Source organism: Phaenicophaeus curvirostris, chromosome 5, assembly GCF_032191515.1.
Source record: "Phaenicophaeus curvirostris isolate KB17595 chromosome 5, BPBGC_Pcur_1.0, whole genome shotgun sequence".
NCBI lineage: Eukaryota > Metazoa > Chordata > Aves > Cuculiformes > Cuculidae > Phaenicophaeus > Phaenicophaeus curvirostris.
In genome coordinates, this window is record NC_091396.1 from 67,502,126 (window position 1) to 67,527,389 (window position 25,264).

The following is a 25,264-nucleotide window of genomic DNA, read 5'->3' on the forward strand; positions in this document are numbered from 1 at the left end:
GTCCATCCTACGTGGCAAAGGAGCAACGATTCCCTGGTAAAAAATATTGTGTGATTGGGTAATTAAAAATGATTGTAAGCCGTAGGCAGTAGGAAAGCAAATTAAACCTGCAAAGGCAGCATGTATTCTGAGAGATTTGTAGTCAACCAGATTTTATCCAAGACTGTTTTTCTGTATCTTACCAGAAGGAGAAACCAGGGAGGGAAAGCTGAAGAGCAGGTAGTTCACATGGACAAAGTGATTTGGCCCTTTGGTGGCTCACACAGTAACTCACCTTAGATGTGCTCGATCAATGCGAGGGAGTTAAGTAAGGCATGTTCAGAGTGTGTGGAAAAAAAACTCCCTCTCCCATTCAACAGCCTTAGGTCAGAGCAGGTGCTGCGCAGACCTTGCCTTCAGAGAAACGAAGCAGTCAGATTTCAGCAAACCTCTAAAGAACATGCACACTACTGATAACTCGGCCAAACATGGGTGGATTTCAAGAAGGCTGTGAAAAGCACTTTGTTCACAGGCAGCGTACGGCCAATTTTCTCTCTACTCCCAAGTGTGATGATAAAAGCCCAGCAAATGGCTCGGAGATTTTTTTCTTTTTTTACAAGCAAATTTTATTCCAAGAAATCGTCATTGTTTTCTTTGAAATGTCCATTGTCAGCAGCAGGAGCAAAATGAGCGCGAGGCAACCATCCAACCCACACAAGTCTGAAGTGCTGGCAGAAAAAAAAGCATCGGTCTTCTGGTAGGACACATTAAAGATGCTGCGCTGTGAACTGAACTGTCAGGTCTACCGACACTCAGAGTGATTCTGATTTCAAACGTATTTTTAGTTGCTAGAGTTGATGGGCTTAACTCTTTAACAGCAACCATTCTGGGTTAGGCAACTGATCAATAGCTTTGGCCACTATTTAGAACAGGAAGAGAATAAACATGGAATTGTACTTCCTAAGAATAAGCCTCCAGCCTCCAGCAATCTGTGCCTGTGGGATTTATGGGCATACTGGCTGTAAATGAGAAGGAGTGAAGAGGACCCGCTCCCAGTGAAGCACAAGTCTGTCTAGACCATCCTTAGGTCCATCCTGCACAGAACCTCTGATGAAAGGGGAATCCATGAGCCTTTGGAATTGGCTTACAGTTTCAGCACCTTCACAGCAGAAAATATTCCCTAATATCACCTTAGGAAACTCCCATTTTAGAGGATGGAGACTGGCTACAAAATTCCCTGTTTGTTTTTGCCCTCAGTCTCCCAGTTGTCCCCATCCCAGTGAGTAAGTGGGTCCTGATGATGCAACCTGGTGGTACACGTCTCCTCTCCATGGTGTGTGAACATACACTCTCCACTGCCAGCCCCGAAACTCCCCCCTCATTAAGGCAGACCGGGAGGAACACAAAGCCCTCTGTTTTGCTTGAGTCTCTCCTGTGAACAGGCGGAACAAATGATAAGCAAGAAGAAAAGTTGTCCAAACGGGGTATTAGTTTCCCTCAGGGAAAGGCTTTCCAAGCCCTTCCCTTCCCCTCTGCCCCGCTAGGATAAGAGTGAGACTTCTGCCGAGCAACCTGGACATCAACTCCCTCCATCGCTCCACTCACATCAACTTTCTTTCCCTCTTCCATTACACGTGTCCTCCCTTCCAGCCTTGCAACATGCACAGGCTGTGTCAGGCCATGAGCAACGACAAGGTGGTTGGGTTGGCTTCCAGAACTCCTCTGTTAGCAGAGCAGTGGCAGTGGAAGAAAAACGTTGGCAGGAGATCTTCAGATTCTTTTCTGAGGAATGTGTGTGAGTTGCGTTGTCTTTTCCGTGCTGCAAACCACCCTTCCCAAACACCCAGAGCAGGGAAGAAAAGGAAAGTTTGAGCAGTATCTTCCATAAATCTGCTGGCTGTGTTGGAGAACAAGTTCCAGCTGCAGGCTGGACGGCATAAAAAGCTTCCTTTGCTGCAAACAGGCTGGCAAAATGGATCTCCTGCAGTGAAATGACTGCTGTTCTCCCTTAGGGAAGTGAATCACCTGCTGCTGCTGGTTTTCAGGAGCAGTCGGCTGCGTTTGCCACATGAAAGATCGACCTTAAGGATACTCAAAACTCTGAGGTGCAAAGACATCCCTGACACTGAGTGGAACTGATGCCAGGGGCAGAGGCTGTCTGGTCCTGCAGTGACTGCCAACAATGCGTCCCTTGAACCGTGTGCTTGGGATGCAGAGCATCCTTTTTGTTCCCAAGAGATTCTTACCTATTAATATGAAGGGAAAAATACCTGTGTAGAGGTTCTTGTAGAGGGTTTCACCATTTCAGAGATGCATTCAAACACAAGTTTTCACTGCTACCAGACAGCAGTACCATTTCTAAGGCCACTTGCAATTTCTTCAAGTCTTTGATGCTCTGCAACTACATCTAATTTGGGCAAATACTCAAGCCAAACCCATAGGTCCTCCTCTTTGACAAACCGATTAAGAATCCTTCCAAGTAACAAGTGACGGAACGAGAGAAAACAGCCTCAAGTTGTTCCAGGGGAGGTTTAGATTGGGTAGCAGACAAAATTTCATTACCAAAAGAGTCGTGAAGCATTGGAAACATCTGCCCAAGGAAGAGGTGGATTAACCATCCCTGGAATTGTTCAGAAAACATGTAGATGTGACCCTTTGGGACACGGTTTAGCAGGCATGATGGTGTTGGTCTGACATTTGGGCTTGATGATCATAGAGGTCTTTGCCAACCTTAATGGTTCTATGATTCTGTGATGAAAACCAAGCAGCATCTGGAAACAGAATGCTTACACCACGCTGACTGGTCCAGAAAGTCTGCTCAGGTAGTAGTAGTATAGTGTGTGATTTAAGTGCCCAGCACTGATAGATGCATCGTTTCTTCTACTGATCATAGAATCATAGAATCATAGAATAACCAGGTTGGAAGAGACCCACCGGATCATCGAGTCCAACCATTCCTATCAAACACTAACCCATGTCCCTCAGCACCTCATCCACCCGTGCCTTAAACCCCTCCAGGGAAGGTGAATCAACCACCTCCCTGGGCAGCCTCTGCCAGTTCCCAATGACCCTTTCCGTGAAGAATTTTTTCCTAATGATGGCTGTGTGTGTAACACGTTGATTTTATAGATAACAAAAGAATGGAGAAGGCAGTTCAGAAAGAAATCTTTCGGGGTGTCTGTGTATAGTAGGCTCTAGGATATAAGGCCATGGGAAAACCCAACGTCTTTTAGAAGCAGAAGATCTTCAAGACCCTACAAGGAAGTGCCTTAGGAGGAGATGGGAACTGAGAGATGTGGGGAAAAGGAACAAATACCCTCCTACAAGTCTGCAGCAGAAAGTGATTATCAGGCCAGGGGGGATCTTATGGGTTACCAAGTCCAAACTCCTGTTTGCGGTCACGCCACACAGTCTCTTACTCAAACCAAGTGCCAAGATGCCAGTTTGCATTACAGAAAGTAGCATAGGCAGCCACTGGACTGGTCACTTCAGATACAAGATTTGAAATGCTGAAAGTGCTAAAAAAGGTTGTGTGCAATGTATGCATTGTTACATTAGAGACCACAGTTCAAGAAAGGGGCTCAAATGAATGGTTGCCAGTTTTGTGTCTGTCAAGGACAGGACAGCAGTGCAGACCATTTGATTATCCCAAAACCACAGCCTTCCATCTCAGAAGCAGAGTATGGCAACACTTCCAGGACAAGCACTTCAACCAGGACACAGACACTTCATCCGTGTTTGCCAGAACATGCCCAAAGCCTGAAAAGCAGTGTAAATTGTCATGGCCATCAAAACATGACAGCAGCTCCAGGACTTTCTGGGAAGCACCTCCAGCACCAAACAGGAAACTAAACATCCTAAAACCCATTTGAGGACAAGAAGGGTCCCCTTTAATCACCAAGTCCTTCCCGTCACATTCCCCGGCAACCAAGTCCTACAATCCCATTTCACAGGCTGAACAAGCATCAGCTTCAAATGAGCTGGAGCGTTTGCCCCAAGGCCATTCCCAAATCTCTGTTGTCTGAGAGTCTCAAACTCTCTTCTGATATCCAGCCTGAATATATTTTTCATCAGTTCATGTCTCTCTCTATTTGCAGCCGTACGGTCCATTAAAGCTAAGCAGTTTCACCCCGCTCGCAGTCGGTCTACGCACAATCAGCAGCTGCACGCCCTTCAGCGCCCATCTCCTCTCTTCATTCCTGCCCGAAGTTCAAAACAATCCCCTGCCTCTGTTCCCATCCAATGTCCCAGCCCCAAACCCAATGCACCAACAGTGTTTGTGCTAAGGTCTATCTCAAAAATCAGAGGGAGTGCAAAAAGGAGACTCAATCTTCCACTGCAGAGATGAAGTCGGGGTGGGCAGATGCCCATGAAGCCTCCAAACGTTACGCCAGCCAAACACAGTCTTGAAGATGCTCATTCCTTGCAGCACATTTCTGCTGCACACAGCGTAGGTAATTTTGGGCAAGTCTCCTAAGCTGGGCCAGGTGGTCGCTGCTCTCATTACAAACGTTTTGGAAATGAGTTTCACAAGCAGTCTGGATCTAGGTTGCTTGCCTGGTAATTGGGGCACAGATTTTTTTTTTCCCTCTTGGTACAAAGCCCCAGATAAGCCAGCTGTGCAGGTCAGCAGGAAATCGTGTTTCTTGCTTTTTTTTTCCTCTCCTCCTCTTTTGTTGTCGTATTGGAAGCACTGGTTAAAAATAACTATATAAACCCACTGTGGGAAGTGAATGTCCGTCACTCAGCACTTCCAGGAGAGCCTCTAGCACGCTGTATCCCAAAGTGTTGACCCAGGCTGTATGTGCTTTGGGGCCAGCCTGCTGGCCATGGCACCATTCAGCACCGGGAGGTGTGAGGGCAACACATCCTTAATTTACCATCAATGATTGTCCTGTATGGAGAATCAATGGTATCTCCCTGAGAATGATTGATCCTGGAGACTCTGCTCGGGATCTGAGCAGGCAGAGCAGTAATGTCCACCCCTCAGCAGCCTAGGAACGAGGCAACCCTGGGACTTGGGGACTCCAGGTGGGAACCTGCCATCAGGATTCATGTCTCACGTCTCACAGAATCACAGAATCTCAGAATCACTAGGTTGGAAAAGGCCCACAGGATCATCGAGTCCAACCATTCCAATTCTCCTATCAGACGATCTCATTCCTCACTGTCCTTTGACTAAGAGCAGTCATAGGATAATTCGTCTCCTTAGGTGAGTGCTAACGCTGGTGAACACCCTGAGCTCCCCAGATGAGTTCCCAAGGTTGGAGAAGAAATTGGGTTAGAGTATAGGAAACAAGATGAGTTTTCCAAGACCTAGATGGCCATACTAAGCATTTTCGTCCCTCATGACTGATGTGCCAATGGTCAATGAGCCAGCAGGAGGAGGCTGGTCCTCAGGGCTTCACCCTTGGGACAATTCACACAGGAGAAAAATAGGACCCTTAAAATACAGGGCTTTCAATTGAGAAGGTGACCAGCTATCACCAAATTCTTTCCTAGCCATTGGCTTAATTTCACTGCTGCTCGAAGAACCTTTGGATGGAATTTCAAACCTGTCACTACATTCATGTTGGTTTGATCACACTCATTATGATCAGTATTTATTTTAATTTGAACAAATGTTTTTATGAATGGTGGCAAGGAAGGATCATGTCTACAGGTTGTCATCTTCCTAACAGAAAAACAAGTTTAAAAAACCCACAATCAGAATCAAGTGGATTGCTTGGGAAATATTTTTCTTTCCAAAATGTAATCATCTATATTGGATATGATGTTTATTTTTTAAAAAGAAAACCAAAATGGAGTTTGGGAGCTCTTGTGTCTATAAAAAGACTACTTTTCCTGGCATTTATAAATATTAATATGGAACGCTGGCGAAGAACAATACATAACAATAATGAGAATCACCAAATCCCATCATTTTTGACATTGTCATATCAACAGCTTAAGGATTAGCAGGTGAACTTTAAACATATTGCTTCCAAATAATAATAATAATAACAGTAATGATAATAACATCAGAATGAAAAAAACTCATACTGCATTATATATTCACGATGGCTTTCTTCTTCTAATAGCATCTACAGGATCATTGCTTTGAACATTCAAATGACACGCTTAAAAAATTAACCTGAAGAAGGGGGAGGTCTTCTTATCTCTTTCCATTCTTGCAAAGCTTCACTTAGCCTCGTCTTTGTTTCCCACTAACCCCTGACACTGACAGAGTCAAAGGCCTATCAACTAATACCCTAATTTCAGAAGGATTTCATATATACATATATCCATGCGTTGGCAAATGTTTTGTGCACGTGTGTACGTATATGCATAAAATGAAGCAGTGTTTTAAAAGATAAAGTTGCGCCAGGTGTCAATTTTCACACCTCTTACTAAATATGCATGGCAAAAAAAAAAAAAAGATGCCACAATTTCATTGAAAATCCAAGCTATTTGAGATCTAATCGCTGCTTAAGCTGTGGCTTTATTCAAATCTGGATCGCCAATAGGGCTCGGGATGTAAATGAAGTGCAAAGAGAAATAAAGCAACAGGGGAAAAAAAAAAATCTGTGATAGCCCTTTCCTTCAGCCATTTGATTCCCAAGTCCTTATCAGTCAATTAATGCATACTAAAACTTTAGTGGCAGCCTCAGTTTAACAGACCTAATAGCTAGAGCAAGTCCCAAGCATTAGCCAAACAAAACACACTTTCAGCAGCCTTAATATGAGACTGAAAAAAGGTCAAAATAGACAGGCTTTACAGAATAAATCCTGAAGATCCATTCTAATTTCCACTCAAGGATCTTTTAAGCAGTTCTTGGATGCTCTTTATGGTACTTTGATCCAAGCATAGTTTCATTAAAACTTTGTGGCTCGGTATTTTTAAACCTGATAGCTTCACTAAACTAGTTCTCAAAATGTTAGCTAAGCCGCTATGCATAAAACTACTTTACTGTCATGGTGTCTTCTAATATCACCTAAGTACAGGCTGTTGCAATTTTGAAAATGAACCTTTTCTACATTCACTAGATCTCAGCTTGGGAATTTTTGCTTTCACCCTTGGAAGCTGTCTCACAGCATAAAGGGAAGGTGCTGCCTTACCCCTTGCTCTCCCCCTCCCTGAAACCTAAAACCAAAATTAGCTGCTGTACCTTATTTGTTCTGGAAGCAAGTTACACAGTACTTTTATCCACTCTGGTTTCCAATTGCAGGATTAACACTGGATGCTGAAAAAACCACCCTAGAAAAATAACAAAACGTTAAACGGTGGTTTAAAATCCAGTTTAATGACGGCAGGATAAATTCCCTAAAGACCCAGGAAAACAAATGTTACTTCCCACCTTCATAACATGGCATGTTAATAAATCTGATTTAACTGCCACAGATAAAAAAAAAAACTTCTGTGTCTCCAGAGATTGTCCTTTGCTCCCCTGAAAATGAGTGTGGCTGAAAGGTTAGGCGACAATTTTCTTCCTTTCACCTAACTGTTCACAAAAGCCTTGATTTCTCCAGGAGATGTTGTGGTGAGTTTGCATTACAGTGGTTAAGAGAATTGGAGAAAGATGGCTTCAGAAGAGGCTGAGCTGGGTTTTCAAGAGAAAATATAAACAAAGGATTATTTTTAAAAAACAATAAGATATCCGAGGATCTGGAACTCGCACAAGTACCCTGTCCAGCCCTGCTCTGAGTTGAGCCAAGGACCGAACCCTCGCTAACTTTTACAGGAGAGATTTGGCCAGTGTTGGGACAAAGAAACAGCAAAACTTGCAAGAGAGTCCAGAAAACTTCTCTGAGCTGTCAGGTGCTAGTGTTTGATAGGAATGGTTGGACTCAATGATCCAGTGGGTCTTTCCCAACCTAGTGATTCTATGATTCTATGATTGTATGAAGTGGGACTGCCTGGTGGACTTTTAAAGTCAAGGTGGACATCTAAGACCAAATGAGGAGCTTATTTGTATGACCATACATAGAGGAGCAACTTCTATTACCTGCCTCATCATTGTCTGTCCCATGTGGGTGCAAAACATCACCCTGCTGTGCACCCACTGCTGGTTTTAACCACAACCTGGCACCCATCAAAGGTCTCAGCCCAGGATCTCACCATCCAAGCTCACCTCTGGCCCCAGCACCACCGACAAAGGAGAAAGAAGCAAGCACAATACTCTTTGGCATTTAAAAACCTCATGAGATATTCATGGGTTTGGGGAAAAGCCTGTCCCATCAACCTCTTCTTGAGCAAGGATTGCTTTTCACTATGTTATGGGAAAGGCCACCAAATCGTTGCTCGTTAATTCCCTCAGATGCCCTCTCAAAAACCCCTGTGAATTACTGATTCTTCAAGCATCCACTGCCTGGTGGGTTGAGGGGAGACTGCCCCACTCCTGCCTGGGTCCCCATCACCTGGCAGAAATGTTTTGGTTGTTTTCCCTGCTTCACACACCCCAAACGGGTCAGCAGAAAATCCTGTCAACCCAAGGTCTGACAATAGCCACCTGATGTCAGGTATAAAGAATGCCACCTACAGCTTCATGTCTGCAAAAAAAACCCTCCGACTTCAGGCAAACAATGAACGTTTTTGTCTCCTTAATGCCCAGTATGCAATCGAGTGGAAATGCTACTTCCATCCTTAATCTACAAATGAAATTAAAGTTGTTGAAAGACACACGATAAACCGGGATCCTTTGTTTCTTGCAGAAGAGGGGAAAAAATTGAAACCGCTAAATATTTTAGCAGATTTACTAAATTTCCAATTAAATCTGGAATTATGGCGGAGCCTGTATCTTCCTCTCACTCCACCACACACATTTTCTATTTTAATAAAGTAGGTTAGATGCAGCGCGCCCTCCACCCGCCCACCAGAGCAGGAATATTAATGAAGCAGATCCGCTGCCGCTGTGCTGGGCCAGCAGGGTTGCTTGGGCATCCCTGGATCCAAGCATGTGGGAAGGGCTGGTTTATAGGGGAACAGCCTCAGCTATCCGGAGGGAGCGGGATATGCTAGGCAAGAGCACCCTCTGCCCGCTGGCAGGAGGGTCTGGCTCTATTAAAATGCCCCCCATCCCTCCTCCTTCTTCCCTTTGCTGAGGAAAGGTCACGGGAAGCAGCTTACACAAGCCAGATGAGGTGGAGACCAAATCAGGACCAAGATTATGTGTCAGAGACTTAAAGGCAGGAGCGGAAGAGCAGCGTGCGGTGTGGGTGCGTGCTTTCTCCCCACTGCCAGCCCTTCCTCTCGTCCCACGGAGCACTCGTCATGCCAAAGTAGGGATAACGGGCATCCCCTTGCTCCAGGTTTTCCAGTGCGTGTGGCCAAGTTGGCTCAGATCCGGCCAAAATGGTCTGGGGGACACGGATGCGCTTATGGGTCTTCCAGTCTGGTCCAGACCTGTTTGAAATCGAAGGGAAAAGGGAGGTGGTGGTTGCCCCTCATGGAGGACACAACCTGACTGTCCCGCTTGTCTGCTTGGGGGAAAGGGAGTGGGTTCTCCCCTTCCACAGGTCAAACAACAGAAGACGATCAGACTCACAGGGAATCGCTGGCACTGAAGCTTATACCAAAAAAAACGTGATGCTGGCTGTAAGAAGAGGGTCAGGTCTGGACTGGGTCAGGTCTTGGGTCCAGCTAGCATCTTGCCTCACCTCCAACTCCATTCACACTTCAGAAGTGAGGTGAAGGAAGAAGCACGGAGCGATCTTCCCATCCACATCCCTCATCTTCCAGCAGTTATTGCTTTAGAGGTGACTTGAGCCGGGCTTTTGCATTTAAAGCCATTCCCTCTATGTTTTGGCTCCACGATATTTCCGATATCTACGGGGATGTCATTTCTGAGACATCCAAACCCTGAAGAGGCCTGCAGCAAGCGCATGCAACCGCAGGAATGTGCTGCGTGGGCTGCTGCATGATCAACGTGCAGTTGGGTAAGGATGCTCACCCACCCAAAGGCAAAGCCAAACCTCCCCTTGGCTCTTGGTGCAGCGTACCTCTGTGCATCTTTTGTCCCCCCTGGGTATCACCCACTGCATGGGTACCACACGTCGGCACAAAGCTCTGCTTTACCCCTGCATCCTTGGATGTTCCTCTGCGTCTGCAGAGATAGCAGATGAATTTCCTCCAGGCTAACGCTATCGCAACGCGCTTCAGTGGAAAGCAACGTGTGATTTTGGAAAAGGTTTCCTGACACCTGGTGAAATCTGAGCTCTAGAGGAGCCTTTATGCACCCACTCCTGAGTTTCTCTTCTGTTTGTCAGCCACCAGGATGAACCAGGACACATCACTCGTTTCTCCCAGGTATTCAGAGCTGGGTTGTGCGGCTGCCTGCTCCACACCAACCTTCACCATAACCCAGGGCAGCACCCAGCACAACAAACCTTCCTCAGAGGGACTGGGAGGTGGTCGTGCGGGACAGGAGGGACTCTCAAAAATTGCCTTTGCCTCATCACTAACCACAGATCACTTATGCTTCTTAATCATTAGCTAAGACTTCCCTTCCCTGGACTCTGTGCGTTGCTGCCTCCTGCTTTCATCTGCACTTGGGCAACACCTTGCACAGGAGAAGGTACTTTCTCATTGTCACTAAAATAAAATAACAGAGAAGAAGATTCTTTATTTTCTTGCCTTGTGTGGCAGCTAAGCCCACACAAAGTTAGCACAAGGCTTTGCCATGGCACAGGGCAGTTAAGAATAAGGCCAAAGGAATCAGCAATTGCCCTTATTTTCTCCACTTAAAACCAGCTCATTTGGTCCATAGCAACTTATTCCTGCTGTCTCCATTCAGATGTTTTCTTCTAGGCAGCTGCCAATTGATGCAGCACATTTTTTTTGAGTGGACTACACTGGCAGGCCTGAGCAATAAAATGTTGTTTCAGTTGCATCGAAATATTTAGCTTATGCACATGTCTGCATAAAGCCTTTTTTTCCTACAGCCTTGTACACCAAAAGAGCTAAACGGTGTCGTTTGCTTGTGGTCAGAAAATGCAAATTGCAGCTGCAGAAGGGTTTGCCACCTTGTGTGGGATTTCCTACACTGCAGATGCCCGTGTCTGAGCTGGCAACCTGAGCTCCCTCCAGCATCAATCAAGAGATGGAGACCCCTGAATCTGCAACTCCCCCAGCCCCAGCCTCCCTGAGATCTCTGCCTTGGGATGGGATGAGTGACCCCCAGCTGGAATGCAGCCTGATCCTTTTTCAGGGAAGAGCTGCTGGGAAAATAAAAGACTGAGTTGCAGAGGGAATCCTGCAAGGGGGGATTTGGAGAGGTGCCTTCATGCCCCGTTGCTTCCACTCTGGAGACCCAGTCAGGATACATCCCAAGAGATATCAGTAAATCTGAGGAAACTGAGGCAGCCACAGGAAATTTAAGGGAAACCTGCAGACACGTGTAGTTATTATTGCGAGGATGTTCTGACCTTCTGGAGTCACCTTCCACCTGAGCTGGACATGACTGGAAACCATGGAAGGGTTTCCATCCTGAACATCAGGGTCAGGGCAGGAGTAGAAGAGCATCTACCTGAGGTGGTTCCCAGCAGACAGGAGTGGGACTGTAGTTCAGCATGACAGCTTGGAGACAAGCCATGTGAGCATTATAAATGTACAAAAGAAAAAGCAAGCCAACATGTAATTATTCCGATTTTATGTTTTCAGAAATTAGTTCTGAAAAATTGGGTTTTTGTTATTTTTTTTAACAAAATTAATGGCTTCTAATTTTGAACACAGTTTTCATTTTAAAATGGATCTATTAGAGGGCTGGGAATCTACAAGGCTCAAGCAATCCTCCAGATGAGGCAAACAGTTTCGCTGCTTGGTGAATGGAGCATCACAAAGAAATGTGTCAACAACTGAAAAGATGACCCAGTCTAGTTTAAACTGACTGCCCTCCAAAACCAGTCATTTCTATAATTCCTAGTGGCAATTCCTCCTTGTCATTGCCATGTAAATGGTAGAAATATCATGAGTATCCACCACGGATACTGGGAGCAAAAGCCTCTTTGTACCAAGGGGAAGAGGCCACAAAACCTCCTTGTGATTGGTTCATTCTCCATGGCTTTCACTCCTTCTAAGGGGAAAAGAAATTACCTGCCAGGGCTTACAGGGAAGGTGCTGCTGTAAATTCCCAACATATTGGATGAAACTCCACCAAAGGGAAGGGCAAGAAGAGCCTTCTCTCCTTCCTAGACCCTGTGCCTCCAATATGTTTTTTTTGGGGGTTGGTCACTACAGAATCCCAGCTTTCCTGCCTCATTGGAGTTGTGGGTTTCCACTTCTCGCTAGTCTCAGGCTTGGTCTGGGGGTCATTTGGGGTCTGACAGACAACCTTGTCAACCCAACATCGATTGCGCAACGGCTCGGGATTGCAAGAGTTCTTGTCAACTTTCTCCTTGTAGAGATCTCCAGTATCTCAGACCCCAGCCGGGACTGGGGAACTCAGTGATCTCTTTCCTTAAAAACAGAGTCAATAGAGGTCCAGGACAACTTGCTCCTGTCGGTCTTGTAGGCACTGCCACAGGTTATGTGATTAAACAGGAGGACTGAGTTTGCAAACCTGTCAATCCCACACCTTTCATCAGCACTTAATTCAGGAAAAAAAAAAAATAAAAGCACTATCCCAGCCCTTAAAAGCTTTGGAGCTGCATTTCTCATGGCTGCAGTAATACTTACTTACAATATGGACTCTAGCTGCTTTTTATGTAACTGCTGCTCTTAATCAGCTCAGTATTAGCAGCTCTAACCTGCTCTTGCTTGATTTATTTTATTTTATTTCTAAAACAAACACAGATTTACGGTCTCTCCGATTTCCTAGCTTTTATGCCACTCCACTGAGGCGCTTTAAACATCTCATTTATCTCCCATACGTTGGGAAATTACAACCCCCTCCTCTCCAAAACAAACAAGCAAGCAAAAAAAAACCCTCCAGCTAAAATCTACACAGTTGGAAAGTGTTGATTTAAACAATAACCCTGAAACAAGATAGGTAGAGACTAGAACATGAAAACAGACTTTTTTCCCCCCTTGCACATATTGAGCTCTGAGCTTCTTCACATCAAATGTTGACTCGTTGCGAGGCAGCATATATTTATATGTTGTGAAACTGGAAGGATGCAGCATGAAATATATTTTTCAGTCATTTGAGAAGGACTGTGCTGTTGCGTTTGTTCTAGCACACATTTCCTTCTCCTTCCCTTCCTGCCCTCTTCCACATCCGCACTCGTGCAAAGGGGGCTGGAAGCAGTGGGAATAATTCAGAGCACGGGGCTTTCTGATTGAGGTTTGGGTGGAAAGCATATCTTAACATGCTTTATGTTCTGTATCATTTATGAGAAATGTTCTTCCTTAACCAGAGAGGTGATTTTAGGGTTATGCTTATTCCTGGTTGATGTGTTTGTTGACTACGAAGGACTGTACTTAGGAAAAACAGCTCTCCATTTTGCACTTGTGAAAGCAATGCTGGGCACCACCATCCTATTTTGCTAACTGCATCTTTCATTGAATGCAAATATTAGTGAGTTTTCAACATTTTTTGCATTTTAGGCTTCTCTCGTATCTTTTCCCCATCTATCTCCTGCCTAATGGGATCATAGACACTTTACGCTGTAATGTGTGAAACTAGTGGGAAACTTTCTCTTCCCGATTACTATTTCGTTATATCTAAGTAAAAAATTCACTTTTTTTTCCATAAACAGGGACAATATTCCCCTTTGTAGCAGTATCCTCAATCTTTTCTTTTTGTTTTTCACTTGGCAACAACATTTTTTATTTACCCCCAGAAAACCATGTAAAAATACTGCTGGAAGACTACGATATTACACCATGTGCCACCTCCCTATTAGCAGGCAAGATCTGAATTCTTAATTCAAGATATCATCCGAACACCGAACCACTTCATCGTACTTTAACGAGCAAACCCAGTAATTTAAGAAAACATAAAGCGGGCAAAATATAAAGGTCTCTTATGTATTGAGGGGGTGGAGGGAAACAGTTATAAATCTAAACCCTCCATTCCAGACCACATCCCCAAATGTAAATAAGCACACAAGCATGTTGCTACATATTTTTACAGAAATAATTACCAGCAGCCTTATCAGCAGCAGTGAAGTGGCAATGCTCACATCATTTATCTGCTGTGCCCTCTGCTGGATGGAGCACACAAGGCAAGCAACATTATTTCCAATTAATTTTTGGCATCATCACTTGGCATCTGCTTTAGGAATGCAAAGCGTGAAATTTGTAGTAGCAGGTTTAATATTTGATCCAGCCAAAAAATATTTTTGCTACAAGGACTTACCTTTGGTGGTGTTTTCCTCCCCGCTTCCCCCCCTCCTCCTCCGCTCCGTGTTTTTTCGTTGCCACTGAGCCTTGTTTACGGTCCAAACGAAAAAATCTGCCACCGAACGCCATACGTGGCAGGAATAATTTCATGCTGTGCAAAATTTGTTTCATTTCACATCCTGTAAGAATAATTACTTAGCATAATGCCACTTAAGCTGTATTTCTAGCTGCAAACATTAAGGAAATGGTGAAAAGCTAGATTCCAGTTGGGAGAAAAAAGGGGTATTTAGGGGTCACTGGGGTTTCTTAAAACTAGTCACTTTTAATACCAAGGACAACAAGAAGAATTAAAATGTTATGAACAATGTCACCGCGTTTAAAACAACAATAAACCCCAATATTTCAATGATATTCGGGGTCACTTGTGCTGGGGCACCTCAGTTGGGCGCTGCCTTCAGGAAAACAGGACAAAAAGCCCACACTCCCCACATTTCTCATGTTTTCTATAATAAGATTTATTTGAAGGTGACAATTACCCAACTGAATCTAGATAAAGCAGCAGGTGAAGTATGCGGATCTTCCTCATATCGTGTTATTGATTCTAATTATTACGTGATGGGTAGTAGAACTTTATAGGTCTGGAGGAGAGTTGATGTGATGGATGAGCAGGGCGTAGAGAGCAGTTATCAGCATACGGGGTGCAAAAAATACCATAGCACTCTGGGGCAGCGTGATACATGGTGCCAAAGGAGGTTCTGACCTCCCTCCTGGCCCCCACAAGAGAGAAAAGTCCTCTTTCATATCTCAGATTTATTCACTGTTCACTCTTACCTCCTAGGAAAAACAAATCAAATAGAAGTCTTCAATCAAATAGAAGTCTTCAATGAAATAGAAGTCTTCAATGAAACAGAAGACCAGCAAGGTCCAGCTGAAGCAGTTAAATTAAGTTTAAGGATCAAAATGATGATTGTGGATTTTAAAACAAATCCAGTTTCTCAATGCCAAAGCACAGCTAGGAACCAAGTAGCAAATTCTTACTTTCCTTGGAAGGAAATAATCACTTACAGAGAACTTCTTTTAAGAAGAACCTTATCTTTCTCATGTTTTTTAACCAGCAATGGCAACATCCACAGCCAACAAGAATCTAGGCTGACTTTCATCTTTTTCGAGGCCATTATATCTCTTTCTCACTCACCTGCAAAATCCACTTTTGCTGTAGTTTGACCAACAAGGATACACTGATAAAATTCACTGGTAACCAGTATGTTTGCACTGAGTTTGTTCAACCCCCACATAAAAAGCACCGAAATCCACTTTTGCTGTAGTTTGACCAACAAGGATACACCTATGAAATTCACTGATAACCAATATGTTTGAACTGGGTTTGTTCAACCCCACAAAAGGCGAGAGCGCAGAGTTCTTAGAAGCAGCCTGTGAAGGATCGCCGGGGGGATGGAGCCTGTCAATCACACCATCTCCAACCAGCCCTCTGCTACCACGAATTCCCCAGCTCCACTCATCTGAATAAAGTTATTCCAATTTATACTCATTCCTTGTTTTCACTCTGTTTCAAAAAAGCCTTTATTGAAATGTCAAATTCGAATATAACAGGAGTGTCGAGAGGCAGCTAGGGAGAAATAATAAATTTTAGGGAAAAAATGGCAACGATTTCATAGAATCATAGAATCATAGAATCACCAGGTTGGAAGAGACCCACCGGATCATCAAGTCCAACCATTCCTATCAAACACTAAACCATTCCCCTTAGCACCTCGATTTGGGTACGCAGGTCCTGCTTCAGTCCTGAAACAGGCAGCAGATCCTCCCTGGGAAAGCTTTATAAGCAGCAGAGGTTTTCAGATGCCCTTTTTTAAAGTGGCTTTACTGTTAAATCAAAGAACATAACAAAAAAGGCCCCCAAGCCCATCCCAACACATGTTCTTCTTAATGTGTTTTCACCAAAGTTCAGCAAGCTCTATCTGACCAGCAGCAACTCCACACCAATAACCAAGAGCACTCAAGCACTCCCATAGAAGGAACAACACGTGGAGGATGCGGTGCCCTTAGCTTCCTCCATCCTTGCCCCGTGGTCCTTTGTGGCCACGGAGCCAGGCAGCATCTCGCAGCCACCTGGCAGGGGAAACGCTGCGAGCTCTCTCTCTGGCTTAATCGGGCAGATCCAAACCAAACAGCCCTTTGGAGGGTACTGACAATGATATCTTCATTCCCTACTGTGAGTGGTGAAGGAGATTTATCTGGCCTGTTAGCTCACGTAGCACCACACCAAGCTCCCTGTCCTGGAAGCCCCTGGAAAGATGAGAGGCTGAGGGGAGACCTCATTGCTCTCTCCAACTCCCTGAAAGGAGGTTGTGGAGAGGAGGGAGCTGGGCTCTTCTCCCAAGTGACAGGGGACGGGACAAGAGGGAATGGCCTCAAGCTCCACCAGGGGAGGTTTAGGCTGAACATTAGGAAAAAATTTTTCACAGAAAGGGTCATTGGGCACTGGCGGAGGCTGCCCAGGGAGGGGGTTGAGTCACCTTCCCTGGAGGGGTTTAAGGCACGGGTGGACGAGGTGCTGAGGGACATGGTTTAGTGATTGATGGGGATGGTTGGACTCGATGATCCGGTGGGTCTCTTCCAACCTGGTGATTCTATGATTTGCCAGAATCAACATTAAAAACCAAATCATCTGAGAACATCCAAGTGCCTCCACATGAGAACATTTCCCATCCATTAATTCCATCACCAAATCTACGGATGACTTGGAGGCAGCCAGAATTGTCCCCAGGCATATGAAAACCTCATCACCGCTCTGCTTGATCCTTGAGTGGTTGCAAAGGGTCAAGAACAATGGTGCCACCTCACAGAACATCTCCGAGGCTGCTTTTGGGAAGCTTGGCCCGTGATCAGGTTTTGGTAACACACATGTACACACGCAAGACGTGGATTTCAACTGCATTTCAGGGTGGATCACCCTATGCCACGTCTGGCTCTGTGGCTCTTTCAAAGAGCAAATATAAGTTGCCAATATCCTCATGAAGGACAAGCCCAGCAATTTAGCAATTGCTTCTTTTTCTTTTTTTTTTCCTAATTTTTTTAAACACCGCATTGAATCCCCGGGATTTGGGGGTTTTGTTTTAATGGCGAGGCAAGAATTTGCTGATCCTCCCCGTGGTGAAGTTACTTTCAAGTCAGTGAAAGTTCTTGGCCCGCGATGAAAAGTCTTTGCCAATTAGCGCTCAACAACTTCAATTCATCCCTCCTGGTTCAAGATGAGTAGGAGCCTAATAAGGCTGCGATAAAAGGGCAAAAGGCACCGAGTACCCAAAGGGGATTAATGGGCTCTTCCATTTATTTGTCTTCCTAACAGCTGAACTGTTACAAGTATTGACGGTCTTCAAACGGCCCGGGCGCAGGGGTCTCCAATGGCCATCGCCAACTCCCCAACGCCGCGAGGCGAGGGCTTCCCCCTGGGCGATGCCAAAACCAACAAAGCCCCGGGGATCAGGTAATGAAACTTCAGCTTTTCTCCCCCCTCCCTTCTTTGAGATTTATTTACTGGCAGCTGACAAGGGGCAAATTCAGCTGGAATTGTGTAGTCAAGGTCCTGTCAAGCCTTCAGAGGCACCCTTATGTCGAATCACCTTCCTGACTGGCATGTCGCTGAAAAGCCCTCGGCGCTGGTCCTTAACAGCTCCCGACAGCACAAAGGACACTCCAGACAGATGCCTACATGGCATCCTGCAGCATTTTAAAAGAGAATTAGTGGTTTTAATTATGGTCGTCGTATGAAAGGAAACCATGCAAGCTCGGCAGGAGACCTTTGATCAAACCCTTTTGCCAGCACAATGCCGCGGAACTGTGACTATTCCTAGCAAGGGGCCTTTTCTCGCTGAATGACTCACCAGTGATCTTTGAATGCAGACAAGTTCCTCGCCCTCCCTCTTCATTAGTGAGCATTTCTATACAGGCCCTATATAGTGCGCGGAGTCTCGGAGCTATACAATGCGGGGGAAAAAAGAATCCCTACAGATTCTGGCCTCTACTTAGGAAGTGCTGAAGGACTCTGAGTGACTTTATTCATTAAAACAGGTTGCTATTAATTAACTGTCATAATAAAATAAAGAACTATTATTTGCATTTCTTAGTGCACTCCCTTTAGTAATATGTATAAAAGATGCTTGTAACAAAAATGAATTTATAAGGGAGAAAAAACCCTCAGAAGTCTTTTTCACTCCCTCCCTCCCCCCTTTTTTAAGGTCTAGGCAGCAGGAGCCTGACTAATTATTAGGAGCAGTTTTGCAAGAGAACAAATAGAGGTAAAACACAAATATGAAAGTAATTAGGAAAATGCAAAATCCTGTTTACTTGGCAACAGATTCGTGCAACTGAGACTAACGAAGAGCAAATCAGCTTTGCTTGTTTGATAAACTTAAGGGTGCCACCTAAGAGGAGCTGATAAAAATTAAACTTCTGCCAGCATCCCTCAGCACCGCCTTTGAGCGCACGGGCTCAGAAAGATCCACGCAACCGCTTCGTCTCCAAGCACCAGCAAATCTCATTTGAACAGATCCAGGGGGAGGAATTTCACCACTTGCATCGCTGTTAAATATTTTCCCCTTCGCGATCAGCCATCGGAGAGATCTTCACGCTGACCGCCCAGCGCAGACACCGCGTATCACACGTGTACACGACTCGTACGGACGCCGCGTGTGTTATCGGCACCGTTGCAACCAGTTCTGCTTCACTCCCTTAAAAAGAATGATGTTTCTGCTGCTCTTCACACCTGGGAAGGCTTTTGCTGGTGGGAAAGTTCTCCTAGTAGTTTGCGTGTCTGTTTATTACAATATATGATGATACGTTACTCGACACGGGCTGCAGGCTGGGATACCTTTGTCCAGCCCCTCTTTTCTCCCGAGTAGATAGGGGAATCCACAAAAGCTTCCAATTATTTCAAGACTATACAGCTAAGGAGGGGCATCTAATCAAGATAAAGGAAACCCTCGCCTCAGTATATTTGCTTGAATGGATTTGCAATAATGCAGGTAACAAAAGCATTCAAAAATCGGATTCCTAATGCTTTTCTAGCTAGGCTGAAGGACTGATTTCGAGAAGGGAGAAGAAAACCAGCCCTGAGAAAGCTGAACAGAGGAATGTATGATATTCTCCTGCTCTGTACAAACAATCCTACAGGGGCTGAGAGAAAGGAAGAAATTTAAGTGAGGCACGGTCGACCTGAAATGTAGTCAATTACAACGCAAAGAGTTAAAATGACACCCCTGAACAACCGCTCCTCTTCCTTCTCTCCCCTTCACTTTGGGGCTTTGCAGCCCAGAAGCTATAGTTTTCTTTCCTTTTATTGCTCTTTTCTCATCTGCTGTTTGTACAGGAATTGTTTATAGAAGTAGCAGGGGGAATTTCTATGGAAATCATACTATGAAAATAAATCAGGAGAAAAATATAGGATGCAACTGGAGTTATAGATTCCTAAACGGCAGCTGGATTTTTATACCAGCAGCATTCAATGAAAGTCAACCTGGAAAAATCAGCACTCGGGGAGAACAACAAATTAGTCTACTTTTAAAAGGATCTATTTGGGTTAGTAGCCAGGACCTACTGGCTAATGTGGACCTAAACACACCTCAAACTACAGACCAACAAGAGTATCCACATCCAGCATCCCTTGATCCTGCACACATCCTGATCTGCTCCTCCAAGCCTCTAGGAAGCTGCCAGAGGTGCCACTTGATAACATGATCTTTACAGAAGTTCTTTCTTCTTTGAAAATTTTACTAGTCCAAGTGAAATCTTGGCCCGGCAGCAATTTTTCTCCTGTGAAACACTGGGCTGAGACCTCACAGATGCCCAGAACAAAGTATGAAAATTATGATGAACACAGCTTCCCAGTGACAACCCCAGAGTTTTGGGTCTGTTTTACGTATTTGAAGGACATGCTAGTTGACTGAAAAATAAGTTATGTTTTGGGTTTTTTTTTTAAACAATTAGTTGAGCTCTTGTTAACCAAATTGCTTGGCTTTTGAAAAGCAGGATGGATACACACCCTATTCTTTGGTTAAAGCCCTCGACATCTATAAAGCTGCAGTTCTGGCATCCCCAGTACCTAGGGGGACGTGGCAGAGCAGAAAAGCCTTATGGGCTCGAACGGAAAGAGGCTGCAACACAGATGTCAAAGCCCTGGGAAGAGCAGTGTCCCAGAGGAGCTGCTCCTGTGTCCCCAGGCAGGCTCTCAGCACCACGGTCCCTCTGCCACAGGGGCAGGGAGAGCAGGAGATGATGCCACGTCACTGTCTGCAGTCACAGCAAGGGAAAACATACAAGTTGCTTGCTCACTGTTGGAGAACTAGAGCAATTAAGTCAATCCCAGAATAAAATAAATGTAATGAATATAAAGAACCATCCCCACAAACCAAGGGAGGCAGGAAGACTTGGGTTGGTCTCTACCCACCATCTCACACAGGGACATCGTGTCTGCAGCACCTTGGGGTGCAGGCACAGCCGAGGAACAGGGAACAATCGTGCACCCGCAAAAGACACCATCCCAAGTGCTTGTCCTGATGGAAATGTACCCAAACACACTGCCCTGGGACCATAATAAGACACAGCACAGCTCGAGAAAAACGGCTGTAGAAACCCTCTTGGCTCAGTAACAGAAGAAACATTTAAAGGCTAAATACATTTTTTTTGCATCTACAAAAGATGCTGCATTCATAAAAAAGAAAAAAGATCTTCACAGTAGAATAGACTCACAGGTTCCTCTTAAAAGAAAACGCTCCTTTTTGAAGCCCACTGTTTTATTTAGCGATGAGCTTTTTTTCCCTATACAAAAACCAATGCAAACAGTTCATTTGGCAACAGCAATCAAAGACCAAACAACAGTACGTTCCTGTGGAGACAATCACACTTGATTTCCTCTCCGCTGCCATTTCTGTCACCTTTTTAAGCCATTCTCACGTTGTCAAGGACTAATTCAGTTTTTAAGTCCTGACTTCAATATTTCAGCACTTCAGCAGGCGGGTGGAGGACCAGGCACTACCCAGCTCCCAGCCTCAGATCCTCTTTCATTTTCCTCAGCCCCTGCAGCTCTTTCTTCAGGTGCTTCACAGCCTGCAGAATATCCTCCCGCTGGGGATCATCCTCCGCTTTCTCGGTGTACAGAAGGAAATGTTTCACAGTTTCAGAGAGCAACACTTCGGGATCCATACCCACCCGATGGAGGCGCAACATCCTCTCACAGGCGATGGCGTAGTTTTTGTGCCAGTTCACCGGGTGATTTGGATGCGAGTTGACAATTTCTTTGTACGACTGTTGAAGGGAGGGGGGCAAAAAAAAAAGAGAGGGACAAATTAATTGAGCAAAGGGGACCAACAGCTCTTAACAGCGCTTCAAAACTGCCTGCAAAGGAACAGATGCTATTTAGATGTCCAAGTCCAGAATCGGAGCATTTCTGTACCACGCTCCGTGTTTGCCATGCGATGCGTAATAGCGTGAATCAGAAATCCAAGGGGGGGCTGAAACGTTTCCCTTCCTACAGCAGCTGTTTGTTTAGAAACGTTACAGATGAACATGATAACCCCACCACACATTATGCACTCCCCCAAGAGAGGTGTTACACCAGCCTGGGGAGAAAAAGAGATTTAACTGCCGTGCCTGGCAAGACATTTACACAATATTTCAGGAGATCAGGACGTCTTCCACCAGACTTAAGCAGTCTGTTGACTTGAGTGGGAATATTCATAAGCTCAGCAGCAGGCACGTGCCTGAGAACTTTGCAGAACAGCAAAAATCACAGCAAAATGGGCAAGAGTTGAAAGGAAACTATTTACTGATTCTTTGCTGGGGTATGAAACATTCCTCGTCTCTGCTGACACACACTGATCGTTTTGTGCATCTGTTGGCATCTCAGGCAGTCGAGTATTTCCAGAGATACCTACACCGGCTTACGGGTGTTATTCTTCAGTGTGAAATGCAGCAGAATTAATTTGCAGTGAGAAGACTGACAGATTTTACACTGGCTGGCTCAGATGCACGACTGTGTAATGACAGAGGGGACAAGTGCATAGAGGAGACTTCAAGACAAGCAATCTCTTGGCAAGGGTTTGGAGCCCAGAACAGACAATATAATTATAGCAAAAGCAGGTTGTAACTGGGTTCACTTTTGGCACCCTCTGTGACCAAGGGGGCAAGAAGGAATGAACAAAACCCTTGAACCAATCTCTTTGAATCTGCTGTGCTCCCAGTTTGGATGAAAGAAGGAGAATGCAGATGATAGGACTGCTAACCTATATGGGATTGGTGTGTTTCTATGGAATTCAGACATGGAAAAAAAAAAGAAAACAAGGATGGAGACCGCAATTCACAACCAAAATATATGACTTACAGTGTATGCAAAGGTGTAAAGTTGTGATTTCATTTCTGCACTCACACTGGCAGTTTCTGCAAGGTCAAATATAAAGAAAGCTGTTTTCATCCTAGAAAAACAGGGAAAAACTTCCATATAATAACTGCTTCATGTAACCAGCTCACATCACACGGTTATACAAATCTTCAACACGAGCAATTCAATTGTATGGGAACACACACCGGCTTCTCCATTTCAGTCATCAATGACAGAGAGTTCACTCCATGAAGTATTGAGATACTTTGAGCAAAACCTTTTGGTGAACCAAACAACCGCTTTGCCGGAGGCCACGCACCCTTCATCTCATTCTGCCAACTTTTCCCTTCTAAAGCCTGGCGCATTTAGCTCCAATAAGGCCACGCACCATCAAGCTGCCCATTTTGGTGTGTATTTCCACACCAGTGAGCTGGCATTGCCCACGAGCTGTTGGAAGGGAGCAAAGGAGCATCACCTGGCTTGCCACATCTCCTCATTGGCAACAGCTTCCCAGGAAGAGGGCTCGAAACTAAACAGGAATGAGAAGAAAATTCAGCCATCAGATCCATGTCACTGTGTTTCACCCACCAGGCAGTCAGCCCTTCTAAGCCAAACAGCTACAGACCTCCCAGGCAGAAGAAAACCCATCAATGCTGCCTACGGCTCTGAGAACAAGGAATTCAGTTGGTCCTCAGCCCTTCATAAAACTTTATTCCTCTCTCTCTCCATAGAAGGAGCCTCTGGTACATCAGGTGTTTCACAGCACCCTTAAACTGAGAGACACTTTTTACTACCCAACACAGTTTAGTCTATGACATTTAAAGCGTTGGATGTCCCAATGTTTCTTGGCACCTGATCAAGTTTTAAGATCAGAATTGGACCTGATATTTGAGTAGAAACTTACTCTCTATTTTCAGCACTAATAAAAATACCCCTTGCAGATTTATAATATATTCTGGAACACAAAACATTATGATTATGGCTCACGTTTAATTTCTCTAACACTGCAATGGATGTGGTTACGCTCCTGGCAGAAGAATGATGAGCAGGAAGAAGCAGTCGTGCCTCTGGCATACCTGCCATAGTCTTCAGTCCAGTTATAGAGATTTCTTGTAAGATGAACCCACTCTCCTGGGTCAAAGACAACATTGGAAGACACCAACTTTTCACATACACCCCATGGCCAGAGCGTATAGCTCCTTCTCCAGGTTGAGTCCCCTTCATGCAGACCTATGCAGACAAACACCTCCTTACTGCCAAATAAAAAGAGAGAGAGCAATCGTGAAGCCACGCCAGAGACTATGGGCTGTCTCGCTTGCTTGAGCAAACCACACATCCCAGAGCAGGGGACAGGTCTTAAGCAGCACAACATTTCCTGCAGCAGAGATACCTGTCCAGACCACTTCATGTCAGAAAGAGCACATCTCCAGGTCAGCCTGCAGAACAGCTCGACCCCTGCAAGCCAATACCCCATCTGGCACTGCACATCTTGTGCAGCCAGCACAGGAGACACATCCTCTCCCCTGTGTTAGGCTTCACAAACGTGCCAGAAGCTGTAGGAGAAGCCGGTTTCTTCCCGACGGCACCTGGCAATGCTCCTCTGCCTACCCACACTCGCAGGGCTCACCCTGGCTAGTCTAAATGCAGATGCTATTCTTATTCATGTGAGTATCTAATCCTTTCTCCACTCTTACTAAGCTATTTTTATATGATGATTATTCCTGCAATACATTCATTCTATGCTAATCAGTTGGCCACAATGTTCACGAAGAAGAAGCAGCAGCGGTTTGCTCTCCAACCGTCATCCTTTTGAGTACACGGGAACGTTCCTTTTTTTTTCTGATGAATTGTATCACCACCTCCAAAAAAAAATAAATCAGTAAATACTCTCTGCTGATCACCTTCTTGTTTTTCCTTCCTAAAACCCAAACCAACCTCAAAGCCACAAGCAATATTATAACTGGATGGAGTTACTTCTGCATAAATATTTGCTTTAATTGCAAAAATAATCTCACCACCAGGGAGGAAGTCAGAGGAGAAAATTGGTCTTTTGGATGCAGTACCAAGCTGTTCCATAAACAATTTCAAGAAAAAAAAGTTGAAGATTTTAGGAAAGCTGTTACGTATGAAAGAAATGCTTACTGTTTATTTACTCTGAGGAAACGATGGAGATTAAAAGCAAGTGTCCCATCGGGTAATACTCCTTCCACAGGATTCCATCGGTTCCCAGGAAAATAAACACCAGGTAAATGCTTCGCCAGCTTGGGTAAATACCATTCATAAGTCATCATCTATCACCAAAAACATAAGCAAAATTCAAACAAGAAAGAAGGTTTTCAATCTTTATACTTTCAGGAGCCGCAGAAGATGGTTTCAGCAGGAAGAATGACTCTATTTGCTCAGTAAGGTCACCTCCCATTTCAACAACCTCCTGGGACCACACCATCAGACCAGGTCACCAATGGTTTCTGATCAGAGGCACGCAGTCCTCTCTATTGAGGGGACAAAGGAAACATGAAATGACTACTGCTGGTGAGAGGTTTTGGTTTGGTTAAATATGAGGCGCTGGGGTTTGGGTTTCTCAACCAGTCACAAACCCTTGCTGCAAAGCCAGGTGCGAGGACTGATGT

The 25,264-nt window shown here is 44.9% G+C and overlaps 1 protein-coding gene and 1 long non-coding RNA gene across 4 annotated transcripts in view; both read right to left on the reverse strand.

Annotated features, from left to right (window-relative positions):
- Positions 1 to 25,264, reverse strand: part of LOC138720595 (uncharacterized) — a 512,056-nt gene that overhangs the window by 208,934 nt on the left and 277,858 nt on the right. The gene's annotated exons all lie outside the window — the stretch shown is intronic.
- Positions 20,977 to 25,264, reverse strand: part of TMEM260 (transmembrane protein 260) — a 39,846-nt gene continuing 35,558 nt past the window's right edge. Inside the window, exons 11-15 of one of the 3 annotated variants that reach the window (XM_069856830.1) lie at positions 24,777 to 24,925; positions 23,711 to 23,887; positions 23,110 to 23,163; positions 22,638 to 22,728; positions 20,979 to 21,562 (exon numbers count right to left, since the gene is read on the reverse strand). In XM_069856830.1, the coding sequence (XP_069712931.1) occupies positions 21,290 to 21,562; positions 22,638 to 22,728; positions 23,110 to 23,163; positions 23,711 to 23,887; positions 24,777 to 24,925 (744 nt within the window). In that variant the 3' untranslated portion in view covers positions 20,979 to 21,289. Of the gene's footprint in view, positions 21,563 to 22,637; positions 22,729 to 23,109; positions 23,164 to 23,710; positions 23,888 to 24,776; positions 24,926 to 25,264 lie in introns of all 3 variants that reach the window. The other 2 variants (XM_069856828.1, XM_069856829.1) reach the window with 2 other exon arrangements.